Genomic DNA, 19,816 nt, shown 5'->3' on the forward strand with positions numbered 1-19,816 from the left:
AAACATTACAAAATAACCTTTGACATTTTTAAGCAATTCAAAGCAACGTGATAAGATATTGCAACAACTATGGGACCCTAAGAAACCTAACCATTGTGACACTGGTGAGTTCACCCATGAATGATATACTCAAGTGATTCTGCCTAACTACTTCCTGCTTGGCAGTGATAAAGATACATTAGAAAAAAATAATGTAATTTCATTCTCTCTCACTATTTAGTAAGTTTAGTCACAAGTATGTTATATAGTTCTTCTGCCATTTAAGACTTCATTAATTTGTAGTTTCCAACAGCATGTCAATCTGATTAAAGAGAATTAGCTCTATGTATTTTTCAAATTTATTCTCAAACAAAATGGTCTAAATAATTTCAGAAATATCTCAAGATTCTTTTTAGAGAATGTGTTAGGTTACTGGCCACTATAAAGCAGTCTTCCGAGAAAGTTTTGTGCTTGTTTGCTTCCAGTTTATATTCACCTATTAATAATATCTTAAGACTTTCCTGATGGGTGTGCCATAGTTTTTTTAACCATTAATTGATGGAGAGAGATGAGGGACAAACCTCAGTTGTACTACTGAAAAGATGAAGTTATTATTCCTTTCTAACATATCTACATGTATAGCATCTGATTACATCCTGATGAATTGCTAGCACTAATTTCTTTAGAATTTTGTTAACATTCTTACAAAATGTATGCTTTTTTTACCAGAAGTGTTGAGATGGACATGTATCTAGTCATTTGCACACTACTGGAAGAAGGTGATATTCTTGTAGTTGCAGACTACTGATAAAGATAAAAATATACAGGAGTTATTTCTGAATTAAAGATCTAGAAGAAATGATTGATCAATCCATTGTTTTATTGAGGCATTTCCTCCTTTCAAATGCTGAACTCCTAACACTGTTTCAGGATGGTGAAATCATCCTGTGTATCTAGTAAAGGTTGTTCCAAAGCTAATTGCCCCACAGGACATTCATTGTGGGGTTTCTTGCAAAAGCCCTAATAATAGTTCATCAAATGAAGAACCCCTAAATCCCATGTACTATTTCCTGACCTACTGCAGTCAGGATGAAGATGTAACCGTCTAATTTCCACTTCTTTGGGCTATACATCAACCATGAACACTAAACAATAACAGCCAGTAGCAGTAATAAAAAACAAACTAATAAAAAAAATTATTAAACAGCAAGTGAAAATAAAAATCCAAGAGGAAAACCTTTAGTGTATAACAAATGTATTCTTTGCTTTCATCAAATATCAATCACTTCTGAGGTCACTGCTGGTCCAGTATAGGTTTTAACTTCCAGATATCTCTTTTCCATGAATCCCACCCTTTACTCATCTAATTTCTTCTGTTTATAGCTTGCATTCATTCCTCTTGCTTGTAGCTACATCTTCTTGAGTGTGACTGTACTATCTCCCAAATGTCTATTTTCTTCAATTTATTTGTCCAGTATCTTCTTAGCTTTTACATACATATTTTCAAATATATTTATAAAGGTTCCAGAGACACCCTCGTCTGGAGAGTCTTGAGGATAAGTCTGCATTAATTACTTATAACATTTTTTTCAGATGATTGTTTTTTCCCTCTAATATTGTGATTGTCCTGAATTTGCATATTTTGCATGAGTAGTTTGTTTTTGTGAATTCAGGTTTAGTATAAAGTCTGATTTGAGCAGTAGCATCAAGTTAAAATGAATAAAAGAGTTTGTTTGTTTATGTGTAAGTTTCACTGTCAGGATTTACTTCTGAATTTCTCACCATAGTTAAACATAATAGTTAGTGAAAAGCTGTGCATTGTTCAGATGGCTATGAAAATAATGGGTAAATGCAGTGGATCTACAGGTCTGGTAAGTGTGGGGCAAAGCAATTTTGAAATTCTTAGGGGTCTTCAGATAAAAATATAAGTTCGGCTTTGGAGTAGTCCCTGAAAATAATTGAAATTATCGATAGTTTGGTACTGCTTTTGAAGGAAAGAGTTACAGTCTGGTGGTTATTGTTGATGAAGAATGGGATAAAGCTATCAGGTATGCGGGCAAAGACAGGGTTTGTAAGCACAAGGTTAAGTATATTTCTTTTCCTTATAGGAATTTGGAAACCTAGGCAATATGATCTAAGGAAGTTGATATTAATGAAATGAAAGATATGTTGTATATATTAATTGCTAGTTGTGTAAGACTGCCAGTTGACAAATGCAGTGCAAACAAATGCAAAGTATCACATGTAGGCCACAGCAAACCTTTGTGAAGTATCAGCTGGGAGGAAGGGAACTGGTAGTAACAGAGAAGGAGGAGAAGAATGTAGGGTTGTTGATTAAACCTGAAGTGAACCAGTCAGACTAAAGTGAGTGGACACTGACAGCAGAAGCAAAGAGTTAATATGTCCACTCTGTAAGACATTGGTCAAACCACAACTGGGTGCACTACACAGGTTCATAGGTAAATATTAGACTGTCACTCTAATCAAAGGTCAGACTCAAACCCTGTACTGTGAGGTAAAGGCCTTAACCTTTATGTCAAACCCCTCCCCGGTTTTACAATTTTGGGGACTGTATAAGGGAAGAGACCGCAGACTACTGAAGAGTCCAGAGGAAGGCCACCAAAATGATCCATGTAATATAGTGTAAGGGATATAACCAGAGGTGAAGGGATTAAGAGCTCTTTTTACTTTTGACAAGAAGAGACAGTGAGAACATGATACTGGCATGTAACATCACATCAGGCACATATGAAGGAGTTGTAATGAACAGCAATGATAAAGGAGGAAGGGGGTACGAGCACAACGTTTTCCTGTGTCTCCAGAAGTACTGCTTTACAGAGAAGGTTATAAATAAATGAAATGGACTACTGGAATGGGTGGTAGAGAAATAGAATCCCCAGAGGCAATCAAAGGGATAAGAGACAAGTGGAAACAAAAGGGTAAGGGTGACTATAATGAAGGAGGGTAGGGGAGTTAGAATATAAAATACATTTCAAAGAAGACTTAGATTGGCTTATTCTCTTTTTCTGCCATCAGGTAAGTGTAATTTAATATAATATCAAGAGTTAAAAAAGCAGGGATATACATGAATTGTGTAGGAACATATGCATCTCTTAGCTGCCTCCTCACCCCCCATTTTCCTGTCCTTTACCCCAGCTTGACGTAAACCATTTCTTGATTCATTTTCTCTCTCCTTTTGTTTGCTTTCTTAGAGGCAATCACCCTTTCTGTGAAAAAATACTTTCTTATATTCCCTTTAATTTAGGTACTTGACATTTACCAGTTATAGACATCACATTTTATTCCTTCTTCTTAAGCTGCCAATTTCATAATCTCTGTTTATTAATCTATTTATCCATATTATGTCACATATAATCTCTTCTCTTCTAGGGAACATAGGAATAGTGACTATAGTTTTTCATTATAAATGTATCTCTCTTTCTGTTTTGAATTCATTGTTGTCATTTGATAAACACTTTCAACTGAGTCCTCTGTGCCCTGTGTGGTCTCCAGAAGCATATGCAGTATCCAGTTTAGTTTTACATATGCATTATTTGTCAACATTACCATCTTTCTGTATCTTTATTCAGTTTTTGCAGCTAAGCACTTCTGAGTTTTCTTAGTTTTAGTTGTAGCCTTAACACACCAGCTTACGTGATCTAGTCTTGGGAGTAATCTGGGCCCCTAAATCATGTTCATCCTCAGTGGACTTGTAAACTATTTTCTTCTAACACACCTTTTTTTTTAACAATTATACATTTTAAATTATATCCTTATCATTTAAACTTAACTGCTTTTCAAGTCTATCCACCCTTCTCAGATTCCTTTTCAAACTTACCTCTCCTCTGAAAACAAATGACTGCACTTTACATTCATTAGGAAACCATTTTAATGGTGTCCTCTAGTCCTTAAGTAGTATTTTAAATGTATGCACTAAACAGAGTTTGTTCCACAACTGATCGCTGAATTAGCCCATTAAGTATTTTCTTCTCCTTAGATAATACCCACCTGTCATTCACTTTCTTTTGCCTTCTAGCCACTACACTACCTGAAGTACCTGAGCATCACAGAATCAATGCTGATAGTTCTTTTCTCACCACTGTCCTCTATGACGCACAGCCAAAGGCCTTATTAAATTCATGGGAATGGCACATTCTTGTTCAGTGCCCTTATTAACGATTTAGGAAACCTGCTAAAAGATTTGATATGATCCTCTTTATTTAGAAAACGTCTGTTGTTTGTAGCCCTCTTATCAAGTAAGTCATTTATTTGTAGGGACATAGCTGTGATAGCATTATATTGATCAAGAGGGCAGGAATTCCGTTGTATCGTTGTGGTATTCAAATCCATCTTTGAGACTTTTATTTTTAAATATTGTCAGAATGAATTATTTTTTCTCTTTTTCTCCCTGCTGCTAAATTAATGCATGAGGAAGATGACACAGCTTTTCTGAATGTTTCTTCAGCTATTGTTATTCTGCCCAAATGTGGCTTGTAAGGCTAGTGGACACTATTAAAACAGTGGGGCATACTGTTCCAGAAAATTTGATATGATTCAAATCTTTCCTTGTGTGTTTGATTAAGTACTGACTGACTGCCTAGATTTGGCTTTTTTCCTCTCGTATCCCTCTAGCTGAACTGAATGTTATATTGGCTACTTTAAATATAATAAATGAGGAAAATGTTTGCCATATGGCACTCGGCAGTTAATGAGACACAGTCAATTCGATCTTTATGTTCCTGGCTTTGAAGCGGCAAGACAAACCACAAAAAGTAATTATTTTTGTGCTTTGAGGTATGTAGTTTTTATGGAACAAACAGCATAAACCATTGTTTTCTTGTCATTACTGGACACATGGCATATGATGTATTTCTTGTTGTATTTACGGTAACATTATTTAACATTTTGAATTTTAATATTGGCATCTTCTGAGTTCAGTATGAAAAGCATGTTCATCTGTTTGAGTGTGAGGAGGCAGCAGTGTGAACATACCAAATGCATATTTGGTGAATTAAAAAACTTACTGAGACTATTGGCAAGGTACTGAAATCAGGGTTATAGTCCCTTACCATATTTATGAGGTACAGAGTAAAATGCAGTATTAACCATGAATATTACATTGTATGGGAAGTAATGAAATGCACTATTAACTGTGAATTTTACATTGTAGGGGAGTACTGAAATGCACTATTAACTGTGAATTTTACAATGTACAGGAAGTAATGAAATGCACTATTAAGTGTGAATTTTACATTGTATGGGAAGTAGTGAAATGCACTACTAACTATGAATTGTATGTTGCACAAAGCCTTCTATAGTTATATCAAGAATCTCCACGGCAATACCCAGGTTTGCTCTGAGTTACTGTACAATGGTATATTGTATACTGAGCCAACAGATATTGCCAACATACTGGCCAACAGATTCAGTGCCAACTTTACCCCCCCCCAAGGACCAATCACTATACCGGAGGAATGCCAGGCACCCAGCATTTCTGCAGCACAGGTTAAAGCTGCATTGTCCAAGGCCAAGAATACAGCTTCCATGAGACCCAACAATATCCCTGGATATGTTCTACATGAACTACAAAGTGAACTGGTACCACATCTGTGTGCCCTGTTCAGTCACAGCCTCACCTCAGGCTTTGTCCCTACTGAATGGCGCACTGCTACAGTCATCTCTCTCCATAAAGGAGGAGTGACTACAGACCCTGGGAATTATCGCCCCATTAGCCTGACGAGTCTGATATGTAAGGCTATGGAGCATATCATCATGGACCTAATTAACAAGGATATAGGGACTCTCCAAACTCTAGATCCCACACAATTTGGTTTTATGAAAGGTAGATCATGCCTGCTCAACCTGGTTGACTTCTCTGAGTCAGTTACCAGAGCTGTGGATGAGGGCAAGGCAGTTCATACAGCCATGTGGCCAAGGCCTTTGATACCATTCCCTACTCAGGAATTATTGATAAACTCACCAAACTAGGCATCATCCCCTAGATCACTAGGTGGGTTGCAAATTGGCTCACAGATAGAACCCACAGTGTGAAAGTAGTGGACTCCAAGTCAGAATGCCAACTAGTAACGAGTGGAGTCCCACAGGGATCAGTCCTGGGTCCTCTCCTGTTTGGCATCTACTTCTCAAAAGTCCAGGCCAACATGGAGGGACTCTGGCTGACCAAGTTCACAGATGACTGCAAGCTGAAGCCATTATTAACTCCCCAAGTGGTGCAGATATCCTACAGAAAGGCCTCACTGAGACCAACAACTGGTGTTGAAACCATGGCCTTAAGCTTAATGCCAAAAAATGCATTATCATCCCCTTTGGGAAAAACTCAGTTCCCACTAATTACCACATTGATGGGAGCCCACTGAACACTGAAAGCATTAAAAGAGATCTGGGGACACGGGTTGACACAAATTCTCCCTCAACCACCATATTGCCACTGTGGTCAGAAAGACCTTCTATGTGGCACATTTCATTACCAAGGGTTTTGCATCCAGGAAGAAAGAGGTCATCATCTCTCTCTACTGTTCCCTCATTAGGCCAATCATCGAGTATAATGCCCCATTTGGCATGTACCTCACTAAACACATGCAACAGCTGGAAAGGCCACAAAAGTACCCCACAAAGAGGATCCTAGGCCTTAAACACATGTCCTACATGGAGAGACTCAAAATACTTCAGCTATTCTCTGTCTCGTATCGTCTACTAAGAGGCAATCTCTGCTTGAATTTTACAAAGCCATGTCTGACCCAACTCTGTTAGAAATGCTACATCTAAAGAAATCCCAATTCCTCTGCACCACAAACTCCAGAGACCTCAACCTGATCACCACAATCAACGGAACATGCTGGAGGGACAGGTTCATAACCCAGAGACTGCCCATGCTCTGGAATAGACTTCCCAAGCAGAGCACCCCACTGGACATCTTCAAGAGAAATTTTGATGGGTGGATGGGAAATAGAAAGTTCACCCCGGGGATCACTCCAGTGGCTCTACTTGATAGAGGCACTGGGAACTAACGTCAGGCGGCACAATGCTAGGCCACTTCTATGGGCCAGGCTTGTAAAGGCTCCAGGGCCATTAGCCTAGTACACACCTATGAACCTAATTTTACATTGTATGGGAAGTAATGAAATGCACTACTAACTGTGAATTTTAGATTGTACGGGAAGTAATGAAATGCACTATTAACAGTGAATTTTACATTGTACAGAAGTAATGAAATACACTAGTATCTGTAAATTTTACATTGTGCATGAAGTAATGAAATGCACTATTAACTGCGAATTTTACAGTGTACAGAAGTAATGAAATGCACTAATAACTGCGAATTTTACATTGTACAGAAGTAATGAAATGCACTATTAACTGCGAATTTTACATTGTACAGAAGTAATGAAATGCACTAGTATCTGTAAGTTTTACATTGTACATGAAGTAATGAAATGCACTATTAAATAAATTTTACATTGTACAGGAAGTAATGAAATGCACTATTAACTGTGCATTTTACATTCTATGGGAAGTAATGATATGAGAGTTTAACAATGACATTTTATGTTTGCATGACTGCATACTGGTTATTGCAACATACAATTCAGGCAACAGGAATTTTTGGAATTATGTTTTGAAGGACATACATGTTAATATAAACAGCTGTATTAATAATGACATTATTTTGCTTCTGCGGTGGTGTTTTGGTTAATGAGTTTGCATTACTTGACTGGAGTATGCATATGTGTTTGCAGCTTACCTTTCAACCTCTTACCTCAAGAAATCTGGACTAAGCCTAAATTAATGGGGGGGGGGGGGGCAAAGGCTCAAAAATACGGACATGTTTTAAATATTTCTTTTATAAACTTAGAAAATTGCTAGAATAACCAGGATTTGTGTTGATATTTATTTTCTGAATGATATGAAGTCTGAAATTCAAATGTCTGTCATTACTTAGTGACTTCAGTCCTCAGTGATTTGCCAGAAAAGCACAAATTTTATTAAGAACAAACTCAAACCATGAGATAAAAATCTGGACATTCTGTGAAAATATGGACAATTGAGAGATGATCTGCAGTGAAGACATAGATATATCTCCAGAGGCCTAATTGTTTTCTACACTTCTCAGTGTATTACTTAACCAGAGTCATGTTTCAGTGTGTGTTACTTTGTTACTTTTTTCAATATACATGCCTAGGCACAAACATAGTATATTTCTTTCCGTTACTTATTTACCATTTAACTGATGTAGAATGCTGATCCAGATAGACTGTTTTCATGTTCAGCCTAGGAGTAAACAGAACACATTGCAAGAATAGATGCTATGTATGATGTTTACATAAGTGCATAATGCATATTATCTGGCAGAAAAAATAGATAACACATGATTATTATTGAATTTATGAACAAATGTTTAATATTTAAAAAAATATATTTGCAAAATGTATACATTTTTCACAGGAAGAGCGAAGAAGTACATGGGTCTGGAAGTAGAGAGGTGAGGAGTAAAGGTTAAGCGTTAGTGGGCGGTTCCAAGATGGTGGATATCCAATAAGCAGCCTTTCCATGTGGCTCTTGGTAACTGCTTTAACGCTTGCTATAAGCCAACTACCAATAACTTAAAAGCATAAACAGAAAAATCTTGGAGTTATAAATTACATCTAAATATTAGCTGAAAGAAGAACTCTTTATCCATTAAGTTAAAACTTGGTAGATTAACTCTGAATACGTTGGGAATTCTCCAATGCATTTATTTGGACCTGTGACCTTCTTGAGAAAGAAGAGAAAAATCTCAGCTGGACAAAATGTCCAGTGAAACAGATGGGATGGATACACAAACTACAAAAAACAAGTCTTCACTAATTGCTTCACTGATTGGCTCACCAGAGAAGGAAATCACCCCTAAAATACAAAGGATAATAAGGCAACAACAAGAAAGTACAAAATCCAGTGCAAAACCAAAGCTGGATCATTTGTCTTTTATCTCTAAAGTGTTTGGTAAATAGACACTTAAGTTACAATGAAGTGAAATTAAAATAAAAGTTAACATTCCATGCACATCAAATACATTAGTCCCTTTGTTTTCTGTATACCTCTTTTTGGTTATCTCCATCTCCTTATATGCTATGTGCACCTTGCTGAACTGTATTTTTTTCCTTTGCATCCAGTAAACTTCATTTGCTATTCTGCAGGGGACATATTTCTGTTTTGTTGCCTCTCTTTTATGTTCTTCTTGCCTGTGTGCTGTAGCTATCTGCTGTCATGAACATCATAAAATGCTCCCTCTCTTATTCACAGAATTTCCTTGATGATGGAACCCAGTTTTCTCTAATCATTGCAAGAACTGGTTGCAACATTTTCTTTATCAAATTGTTTTTTTAAGCTCCAACCTTTATATTCAACACCATACAAGAAAGGTACCAGCAGTTTATGAGAAAAACAAAACTTGGAATTCATGAAATCCTTCTGGATGAATGGTGACTTTGTCTGTGATAAAAATCAACGTTAACAGTGAGAAGATGCGACAATCACCCATAGAGATAAGAGACAGTTAGGGCAGATTACAAGCATCGTGTAAATGCCTCATTTCATTGTAAAAAGAGTCATCGTGAGAAATGTAGTCTGTGAAAGCAAAAGTGGAAAATTATCTTTGAATGCATAAAACATATCTGCCCATCCTAATTTCTTTTTCTTCCACTGCTTCGTGGTTTGGATCTCTTACTCTTGAAGCACTACACAAATGGCACCCACTTTAAGAAACAAACCTTGTGCAGATATGGCCACTCAAATTTCAATGCCACCATGTGCCAAATATGGCCTTCTTTGTTCTTGGTGTAGAAATGTTGCCTCCTTCACTTTCTACTTTTGGAGTCTCTTGTACAACAATGGACAATTAAAATATGTGAGAACAGTAAGCAGTGTTTGGTTATGGGTAATGCTGAATTTCCCAAAGTTCCTGGGACTTGTTGACCTGAAGTAAAATTAGCCATGGATGTAAAATTATTATTACCTATGGATAAAACTGGTTATTGCTTAAATAAATACAATTCCAATGTGTCTTTTTTACTTATATCAGCTTTCTTCCTATGCATTATGAATGTAGACATGAAGAGTGTCTGTCTCACATTAAAATACTGATATTCACTTAATGGCAGCCTTCCTTGTTCTAAACGTCTGGGCAATTTACTGAAGGCATTAATTAGTCCAGTGCTCTGGCAGTATTGACCGTACGCTTTCATTTCATAGGCTACGTGCCTTACGTTGTCTTGATGGGCCAAAATTGGCAAAAAATCCTTCAGAATGTTTCTGCTGTAGTGCAACAAACTGTTATAAGTGTATTATTGTTGTTATTCTATAACCAAATACGTAGTGATGACTTTGGTGCATAATGTTTAACACAGAGTCCAGCGAAAGCATAGCAGTTAAAAGCAGCACTTGGTGTACTGACCCTGCCCATGCTGTCCTTTCCTTCAATCCCAAACATGATGATGTGCTAAGAAATTCGGTTTATTAACCACTAAATCTTATGTTTCTGGGCCCACTATGATTTTGAAGTATTCACTGAAGCACAAAAGTAGAATGGAATGAAAGCCACTATATATTTTAAAATGGCAGTTACATTTTTCCCTTTGTAGTTCATCACCAATGCTGACATTTCATACTGTTTTTGTTCTCAGGTTTTCCATTGTTGATCTGCATTGTTTCAGCAACGTCAGCATTGGACAGCTATGGGGAAGTAGGCAAGTGAGTATTGTATCAACAATATATATATTTTTATTTCTGTATGCATATATGTATGGGTGGATGGATATAATTTGTTAACTGGGTTTGTGAGTCAATCCACAGATGGTTTTTAGACATGACTCAGGCTAAATTTTAAGTTACAGCTTTGTTAGCATACTGAATTGCAAGCATTACCTACTGTACAATACTTGACATTGTATTGCGAGAGGAGTACTAGAAAGTAATTTACATTGAAGAAATGGACATATGTTAGAAAATAGTGAGGGAGTTATAACAACGGGTCTATGTTATATGTTCGAACGCTTAATTGTTCAAACCACTAATGATCGACCATTAGTGATCGAACAATTAAATGTTCGAACATATAAAAAATTAATATTTACAAAAAAAAAAGAAAATGTAAAGGGTGTAAGCAGGGGGGCAAGCACCCCTTCACCCCCCCGCTACTTAAATATACCAACTCCGAGATCACACTTCAGTATGCTACAGTGCGGAAATGGAAAATTTCCCATTTCCTACACTGTAGCGCGATCTTGCAGTTGGTATATTTAAGTAGCTGGGGGTGTGGGGGGTGCAGGGGGCTTGCCCCCCCTGGCTTACACCCTTCGCTTTAAATATTCGAACATTTAAATGTTCGATCACTAAAGGTCGATCTTTAGTGATTCGAACATTTAAGCGTTCGAATATTTAACATAGACCCATAACAACAACTATATAAAACATGTATTCAGTTGTTTCAGTTTAGTTTTACCAGAGGTATGATATCATCTGATGTCGAATTAGGGGAAGATTGGTTCCCGTGTTGTAGTTTGATAGCTAGCTGTGAGCAGTAGGAGTAGTTTAGCTATTTTTAAGTGAAGCAGTTGATCAGCAGAGTTGCTCTGTCAGTTATTGGTATCCAGTTGGCTTTTCTAAGTGTGTAGCAGTGAAGTTCTCTGAGGCTGTCTAATGACATGAACACAGATGTCTTGCATACTATCCTCTAAAGGCCGTGTAGGTGTTCTGTGCACAATACAGTACAGTACAGTGTAGTTAAATGCAACAGTACTCAGTTTTGGGCATTATCTCATGAATTGTTAGGTCTTTCCTTACTTCTAGGAGTAATAAATTTGAGCATTAGTATACTAATCTTAGTTGGTTGAGTGCTAGGCTAATGATCTTTTGTACAGTTGATGAGCATGTTGGGTTTGGTCAAAAGTATCCCCAGATATCATTATTATGTTTTATTGATAATGATAAATGTGTACCATTAAGGTCAGCAGTTATTTATTTTTTGTACAGTTAATGACTGGCTCCATTTCAGTTAATCATGACTATATTGAACTGAGATTCTATTGTAGCTGACCTTATAGCCTAGGAAGGGAATTATCAAAATTAAAAAAAACAAGCAATCTCCATGGTATCCCTGAAGTCTCAAATAACCCACTAAACAAGTATAGTGGGTCCAAAAACAAAACAGTGTAAGAAACTTCTCTGTGTGGAAGAGTTTCAGTCCATATATTTCTAGTTAATGACTATAATAATCAGATCAGAAAATAGTAGTAGAAGTAGTGAACTTAAACTCGTCTTAAGTAAAAAAAATAATAAAAATATATAATTTGAAATATTGTACAGAATTACTAAGTTTTCAAAAGTAATCCAAGCAAGGCAGGCAGTCTGTTTCCAGTTGAAAATCCTTTATTAAGTACACAGACAAGCAATCCAAGTAAAACAAAAATAACAGAGTAATAGTTTCCTAACAAGCTTTCTAAATATATATATATATATATATATATATATATATATATATATATATATATATATATATACACATACTTTTTATCAGGCAAGGGAGTGGTTTATTGTGCTGTAAAACAAAGTGTTGTTGATATACATGTTAAATTCACATCCCTTCCCCCATCAGTGTGACATTCGAGCTGGTCCTGCCCTATTAAATAGCTGTCATAATAATATAACCCTTATGTACTTTAAATAAAATTTATAATGATGTGGTACCTCTTATTTAACCAGATTATTAAGGAGATTATTAAGTCTGTGATTTTATCCAAGACAATATACTACATGGCTGGAAATATATCAACCTTAGTCCATTTGGCAATCAAAAATATATATAAATATATACATATACACTTTGCATGTAAAAAATCAATTGTAAAAATCATATTCTATTTTCATAACCTATTAACAAAGATCACTTTCATCCTTCTAGACTTCTTCAGGTCTGTGTACAAGAACCCTAAAAACTATCTATAACAATATCTATAAAAATATTATAGTATAATTAGTATTGTTATTACACATCATTTTGAATAAAGTGGAAAAAGAACAGGAAAAAGAAAAATTAACAAGAAAAAATGTATGATGATGAAAACAAAATATACACTTAAATTAAAACTGATTTGACATGGTATTCAAAACCAACTGATAGAATAAAATAAAATAAATTAGTCATGTGAACAGTGTGGCAATTTTCTAAGTTCCAGTGCACTTTTAACTGAACAGTAATAGTTTAGTCCAGGCTTCCTAAAAGAGTTCAGCTTTAATTGCCACATGAGTTCATGTTTCCACAGAATATTCGGGATGTCTCATAGGTTCATAGGGTCATAGGTAGGTACTAGGCTATCGGCCCTAGGGCCTGTACAAGCCCAGACAAAAAGGTACCCTGGCTTTTGCCACCCAAGAAAATTATTTTCCTGTGCCAATGTCGAGCAGAGCCACGGAAGTGATCCCCGGGGTGAATTTCCTGTTTCCCATCCAATCATCAAGATTTTTCTTGAAGAGTACTAATGAAGAGCTTTGTTTGATATAGATAGGTAGTTTGTTCCAGAGTATGGGAAGTCTCTGAGACAGGAATCTATCCCTCTAGCATGTTCTGTTTATTGTGGTTTAGGTCCCTAGAGTGTGTAGCTCGGAGGGATTGGGACTTCTTTAAGTGGAGCATGTCCAGCAGCTCCTTCAAGATCACCCATGTCAATGCGATCCAGAATCTGGAACTTAAAACCTGTGTGTCTTTTATGAAGAGAAAGGTGTTTGGCTGGTGCATTATTTTTACATCTAGAGCGGATTTCTGACAGATGACATGAAATCCTACGCTTATGTTTATTTACAGTCTTGCCCACATAGAATGCATCACATTCATTGCACTGTGCCCTGTAAATTACTTTTGTAGTGTTACAGTCACCCCCTGCACTGGTCTAAATGATTTTCTTTAAATAAGGACAATAAAACTATCACCTTGCTGTATAAATATGCAAAATGTACAATTAGCTTCACATCTTTTAGTGCTTTTCTCATATGGTCTAGGTTTAAATTCAACAAAACCTCTAATGTTCTTGGCCTTCCTGTAAACAAAGGATGGAGCTTCACCTAAGATGTTAATCAGAAAATGGTTTCCTGTGACAATGGCTCAGTTTTCTTCAATAACATTTTGATACTGTGATAATCCAAAGTGTATGTCAGGATGCAGCTATTTTTGCATTTGTTATTCTCTGTGGAATTTCTTAACATTCTCCTACTGGGGAGGTTGAGTGAAGGTGCTTCAGTCCTTTTCAGTTCTATAACAGGTTCCAGGATATGTTTTAACATCTGACTTTCATAGCCTCTCACTAGAAAATCATTCTCTAAGTTGTTCAGGTTTCTCAAAAATGGTTTAATCTCTGTGGTTGTTGTTGTTGTTGTCTTTCGGCTTTTCCCGGTTAGGGGTTGCCACAGTGGAACTCCGGTCCGCTAATGATTGGCAGTAGATTTTCATGAATGCCGAGGTGCTAGCTCGATGTTCAACCTTCAACGAAGGCATGCCCATTTACGCATGTCTTTCTAACGCCCACCCAATTCTAACTAATCTATAGCCTTGGGACTTCACTACATTATACTTGGTTTTTGTAGGATGTAGACTTTTACTGTGGAGTAATAAGTTAACCCTCAATGGTTTTCTGAATAGATCAGTGGTGATTCTGTTATTGCTGGTGTCCTTGGAAATCTGCATATCTAAGAAAGTGGTTGAAGTATAGCTATGGGAAGAGGAAAACTTCAGGAAGGGGGTTGTTTGACTGAGGTAAGTGATAAAAATCTTCAAGCTGCAAGGTGCCACCTTTCCACACAATAAAGATATTGTCAATAAAACGTAAATAACATGTGATATGCTGCATGTAGTCTGTGTTGTTTAAAACAAAGTCCTCCTCCCACTTGCCCAGGGCTGTTAGCTATGCTGGGAGCTATGGCAGCTCCCATTATTATGCCACTTTTTTGTTTGTAGTGTTTGCCATTGAAAGTAAAGAAATTGAAGTCCAGTACAAGATTAATGACCTTGCTTAACTTTTGCATTTGTGCCTGTGTACCTTGATTATGTTTCTTAAAAGACTCCATAGTTGCTGTTATACAGTAATCGTGAGGGAGCACTGTGTACAAGGATTCCACATCGATAGTTAATAAAATACTGTCAGCTTCCACTGTAAAGTTTATTTTCCTCAAGAAATCCATTTAATCTCTTATGTATGACTTATTCTTTTCTGCTAAAGGTTTCAGTAAGTAGCCAAGGTAAATGGCAATGGCTTCAGTAAGGGAACCTCCACTTGCTACCACCGGTGTTTAAGGTGGGTCTTCTCTGTCCTTGTGTGGCTTTGGTATTCCAAAAAAGTAAGGTAAAAGTGGGCATGGGCTCCATAAATAATTATAAAGATTTTCAGTAATAAGTTTTTCTTCCCATAATGTGGTGAGATTAGTGTTCCATAAATCATATGCTCTTTTAATGTCATCCATGGTAAATAACTCATAAAAGCTGTTATCCCCCAGCATGTTTTCTGTCCTTTGGCTGTAGCTAGTGGTATCAGTCACAAGTATACCTCTTCCCTTGTCTGCCTTCATTACACGCCTGGATTTATTAATGCCTAGCTCGATCAATGCTTTTCTTTCTCCCTGTGTTAGGTTATAAAGTTTTTTAAGTAGTTTCCTGATATCTATCTCACATTTCACTTCGAAAGCAGCTAATGTTTGATGTAGTGGTGGACATGGCAAAATTAAAGAAATTAATTACATTAAAAATGAAAATAAGCCTATTTATGAAACTATAAAAAAGACCTGGCAGCTATTGTCCACCACAGTGTGTCTGGCCTTCATTTCACTCAGTGCTGTGTCACCCATGAAAGACACACAAGGGAGACCAGTTATTTTGATTTGAGCTGTATCTCTGCTTACATTGATAATTTAAGTGCTTCTGGTTTTAATGTCATGTCAGAACCATGTCAGACACAGACTTGAAATAATAAAAAAGGAGCTTGGGGGACCTTTGACTATATTATATGGCAAGTCCGTAAAGGAGTGGAAGAAAGCAGGTATCAGGGCATTACACAATAATAATAATCATAGTATACTCATTTGTTAACAAGGGAGAGCCACTGGCTACAGAGTCCCTTTTCAGGGGCAACCCAGGAGCAGTAATTAGGTTAAGTGACTGGTCTAGCATGGCATAATGCTTGGGGACTTTACCTCACAGATACAGGGTACAAGGTATAATTCTGACCTTTTTTTGTTGGCTAGGCTTGCAATAGTCTGTAGACTGATAGTCTAGTATTTACCCATTAACCTGTAAGAATAAAGGAGACAGAAGTTATAGCAGAAATTATGGAACTGTAAAGCTTTCTGTTTAATATGAATAGAATGATGGAGAACCGATATCAGATAGATATGCTGGAGGAATTAAAGGCTTCATATGTTGTTAACATTTACTGACATGCATGTTGCTGTTGGAGGCCTATTTGTACAGCAACTTCTTCTGTATTAATCTTTTAAGTGCAGTTGATAGCCTGGCAGTTTGATGTCATTTAACATCAATTTCTCAAATAGTTTTGATGCCATGAAAAACATACATCTTATTAATTAGCTTCAGAGACTTATTAATTAGATTCAGAGACTTGGACCTTTTAACATCCTGTTTGTAGACAGAGAGAATTGATCTATAGGTAAAGAATATTGAGCCAGAAGGGCATCAGATGAGATGGAACCTTGTGGTGCCACCATGTTCACTCTGGAAGTCTTACTCATAAAACAAAAGACAAGATTATATCTTGATATGGGGACAGGGAGGTTTCTGTGTCTTCTAAAATTGTACAGTCCAGTTCATCAAGGTCTTTGATGTGGTCTTTGAGATGCACCAACCCTACCTTCTCTTGTAACATTCCTCAGTTCCCATATGAACTGTTTCTTCCAGTTCTCAGGTAAACCAGGTTACTTTACTAAGGGACCAGGTCCTCCTCAAAACAAAAAGCCTTGATAAGCTGGACTTCAGACCCCTTCCCATCTCTGTACCTGCTGTTTCTCTTCCTACCTCTTACTTGCTCTAATCTCTGCCAATCTGCACCATTTGTGCTATTGCCAAAAGGGATGGTCCTCTTCAGACCCCCTTGCATCCCTCTCCTTGTCCCTTCTCATCTGCAGGCATACCCAGTTCTGCCCCTGCCTTTCTACTTACTCTAGTTTCCTTCTCCTTCTTCCTAATTTTGACCAAATTAAAATAAAATTGACAATTTTCCCATCTCAGAGATATCAGTGGTTGGATATATGAGGATGGCAGCTCTGCCACCATCTGTTTCAGTTTTGTGAGCACTTCTTATTGACGTTGTACCGTTTTGTACCAAAAGTATCAACATTACTTCCTTTACTACATGTAATAGATTACGTGTGCTGCACATCAGTATGCTTGAGTTTAGCAATAATTATGGAACAAGTAATATACAGTCTGCTTCAATTTGCTGTTGTTGTATCTTTCTGCTTTTCCCGGTTAGGGGTCGCCACAGTGGAACTCCGGTCCACTAATGATTGGCAGTAGATTCTTACATGCCGAGTTGCCAGCTCTGACGCACAACCTTCAACGAAGGTATGCCCATTCACGCATTCACACATGTCTCCACACAGAAGATGCTTTAGCTGAAAATCGAACAGGACAACATCTTACTGTGAGGCGACAACACTACCGCAGCACCATACAGTCTGCTTCAACTATTCCTCCCAAATCAATCCCCAGAGGTAATCAGATATCCAGATATTTCCTTGCATATCTATCTACGGTTGCATATAAGTAGCTGCCCTACTTTACCACTCTTCTTTACTTTAAAATTTACAGTAAATAAACATTCTTTTTATAAATATTGTTCCTCCTTCTGTTGATTAGGGATGCCAGATGATGTTCAATATTACAAAACCTGCCATTATATCATGAATGTTCCACCTCCTGGTAATCAGTAAATATTTCATCAAACCCTTATGTCTGGCATACAAGTCATTATTTGACCCATTACTGATGGATTTACTGCATATCAGCACAATAGAGGGCAGCGCCGGTTAAGCAGGTTTAAACTATTCGGGCTACCTAAAGTCCACTCTTCAAATTTTCCCTTAAAACTACCTTCCTCGAACTATACTACTGATCAAATCAGCGCATCCTATACCTAAAAAGATCATCTCTACTTGACTCCAAGTAGACTATTCTCTATCTGTTAAACCTAGCACTTACTCCTACAGTACTTATTACCTTGATACGGCACTCTTGTCATAGATAGTACCCCAAAAAGGCAACCCCCATTTCTCGGTCACCCACATCCCCGGAATCTTTTTTAAAGTTTTTTGTCTATCCTTCTAGCATGTCGAGGGATCAGTTGCTAGTGTCCTCTCCTGCTCAGCTGGTGAACCTGGGAATATTGAGGCAATGTTACAATTGCCTCATGTACACAGACAACCCTCTCCTCCTCCCACAAAACACAAATACATGCGAGAGATGCAACTATACGGCCAAACTGGAGGCTGAGCTCTCTCAACATAGGACTGGCAAGACCAGTCAGGAGGAGAAGGTTACCACACACACTATAGACCCAGTCTCACATAGTACCATTACAACCTCAAATCATACACATAAACACACAAAGACATACTCGGAGGCTCTGATCAAAATCTACCAAAACAGCAGAGGCCACCAAAGCAGACACCCAAACAACCACCACCTCAGAACACAACACCTGCAACACATAGACCTCACAGTCAGAGTGTCAAACAGTCACAGCCCTTAAGGCCAAACACAATGCCAGACACACTAGTCATTGGTGACTCCATAGTCAGACACACTGACGTCCGCTCACCAGACTGAGTAAGGAGAAGGTCACAGTAAGCTGCCTGTCGGGCGCTAGAATCCACCACATAACGCAAGCACTCAGGTCTCTCAACAGCAGGTACAAATATGACTCAGTCATTGTCCACGCTGGTGTAAACGACCTGAGACGTACCTCCTTGGACTACATGAAAAGAGACATTGAAGAGCTCTCTGATTATGTAGCCCAGGCAGGTATGACCCTGACCTTGAGCAGTATCCTACCTTCACCAAGAATGATGCCACAATACAGAGATAAGATGATCAGCTTTAACAATTGGCTTAAACACTGGTGTCATTCAAAGGGGATCCAGTATCTGTCTGCCTGGGATGACATGCTGGACAAGCCACGCTGCTTTGCAAGGGACGGCTTGCACCTGTCACCGCTGGGATTCCGGATATTGGCAAAGGCTCTTGCCACCCCATAGTGCCTTTTTAGGCAAGGCTCAAATTCTAAACCTACCACCCTAGAACACAAAAAAGGAAAAAAACTAAGGGTAATGCTGCTCAATGCCAGAAGTCTAAATCTCAAAATGCACGCACTCGAGGCCCTTCTCAGTATGGAGAACATCGATGTCTGTGCTGTGACAGAAACCTGGTTCAAGGCTCCTGAGAGCACCCCAGCACTATCAGGTTTTACCTCATATCATGCCCGCCCCAAAATCCGGACAATACCAAGAAAGGAGGGGGGTATCCATATTCATCAAGGACACCCACACCTCAAGGTTGGTGGCAACGCACGATGCATCGGAGACCATCCAGGTGCAATTAACCGTAGGCAAGACTGCTCTGCAAATTGTAGCATGTTACAGGCCACCCTCACAAACTCAGGAACCTCACATGGCCTTCCTGAAAACACTAGAGGGGATAAATGTATCACCAAACACCATCATACTAGGTGACTTCAATTACCCTAATATAGACTGGGAACACTACTAAAGCACAAACACCCTAGCC

At 37.9% G+C, this 19,816-nt stretch overlaps 1 protein-coding gene across 2 annotated transcripts in view; it reads left to right on the forward strand.

The window, feature by feature from the left end:
- ADGRD1 (adhesion G protein-coupled receptor D1) overlaps positions 1-19,816 on the forward strand; it is a 2,063,662-nt gene that overhangs the window by 1,711,923 nt on the left and 331,923 nt on the right. For both annotated transcript variants that reach the window (XM_044068759.1, XM_044068760.1), the window contains one exon: positions 10,659-10,725. In XM_044068759.1, the coding sequence (XP_043924694.1) occupies positions 10,659-10,725 (67 nt within the window). The remainder of the gene's footprint in view (positions 1-10,658; positions 10,726-19,816) is intronic.

The sequence above is a fragment of the Protopterus annectens genome, chromosome 4.part0 (genome assembly GCF_019279795.1).
Source record: "Protopterus annectens isolate FY-2018-M chromosome 4.part0, PAN1.0, whole genome shotgun sequence".
In the NCBI taxonomy this organism is placed as follows: Eukaryota; Metazoa; Chordata; order Ceratodontiformes; family Protopteridae; genus Protopterus; species Protopterus annectens.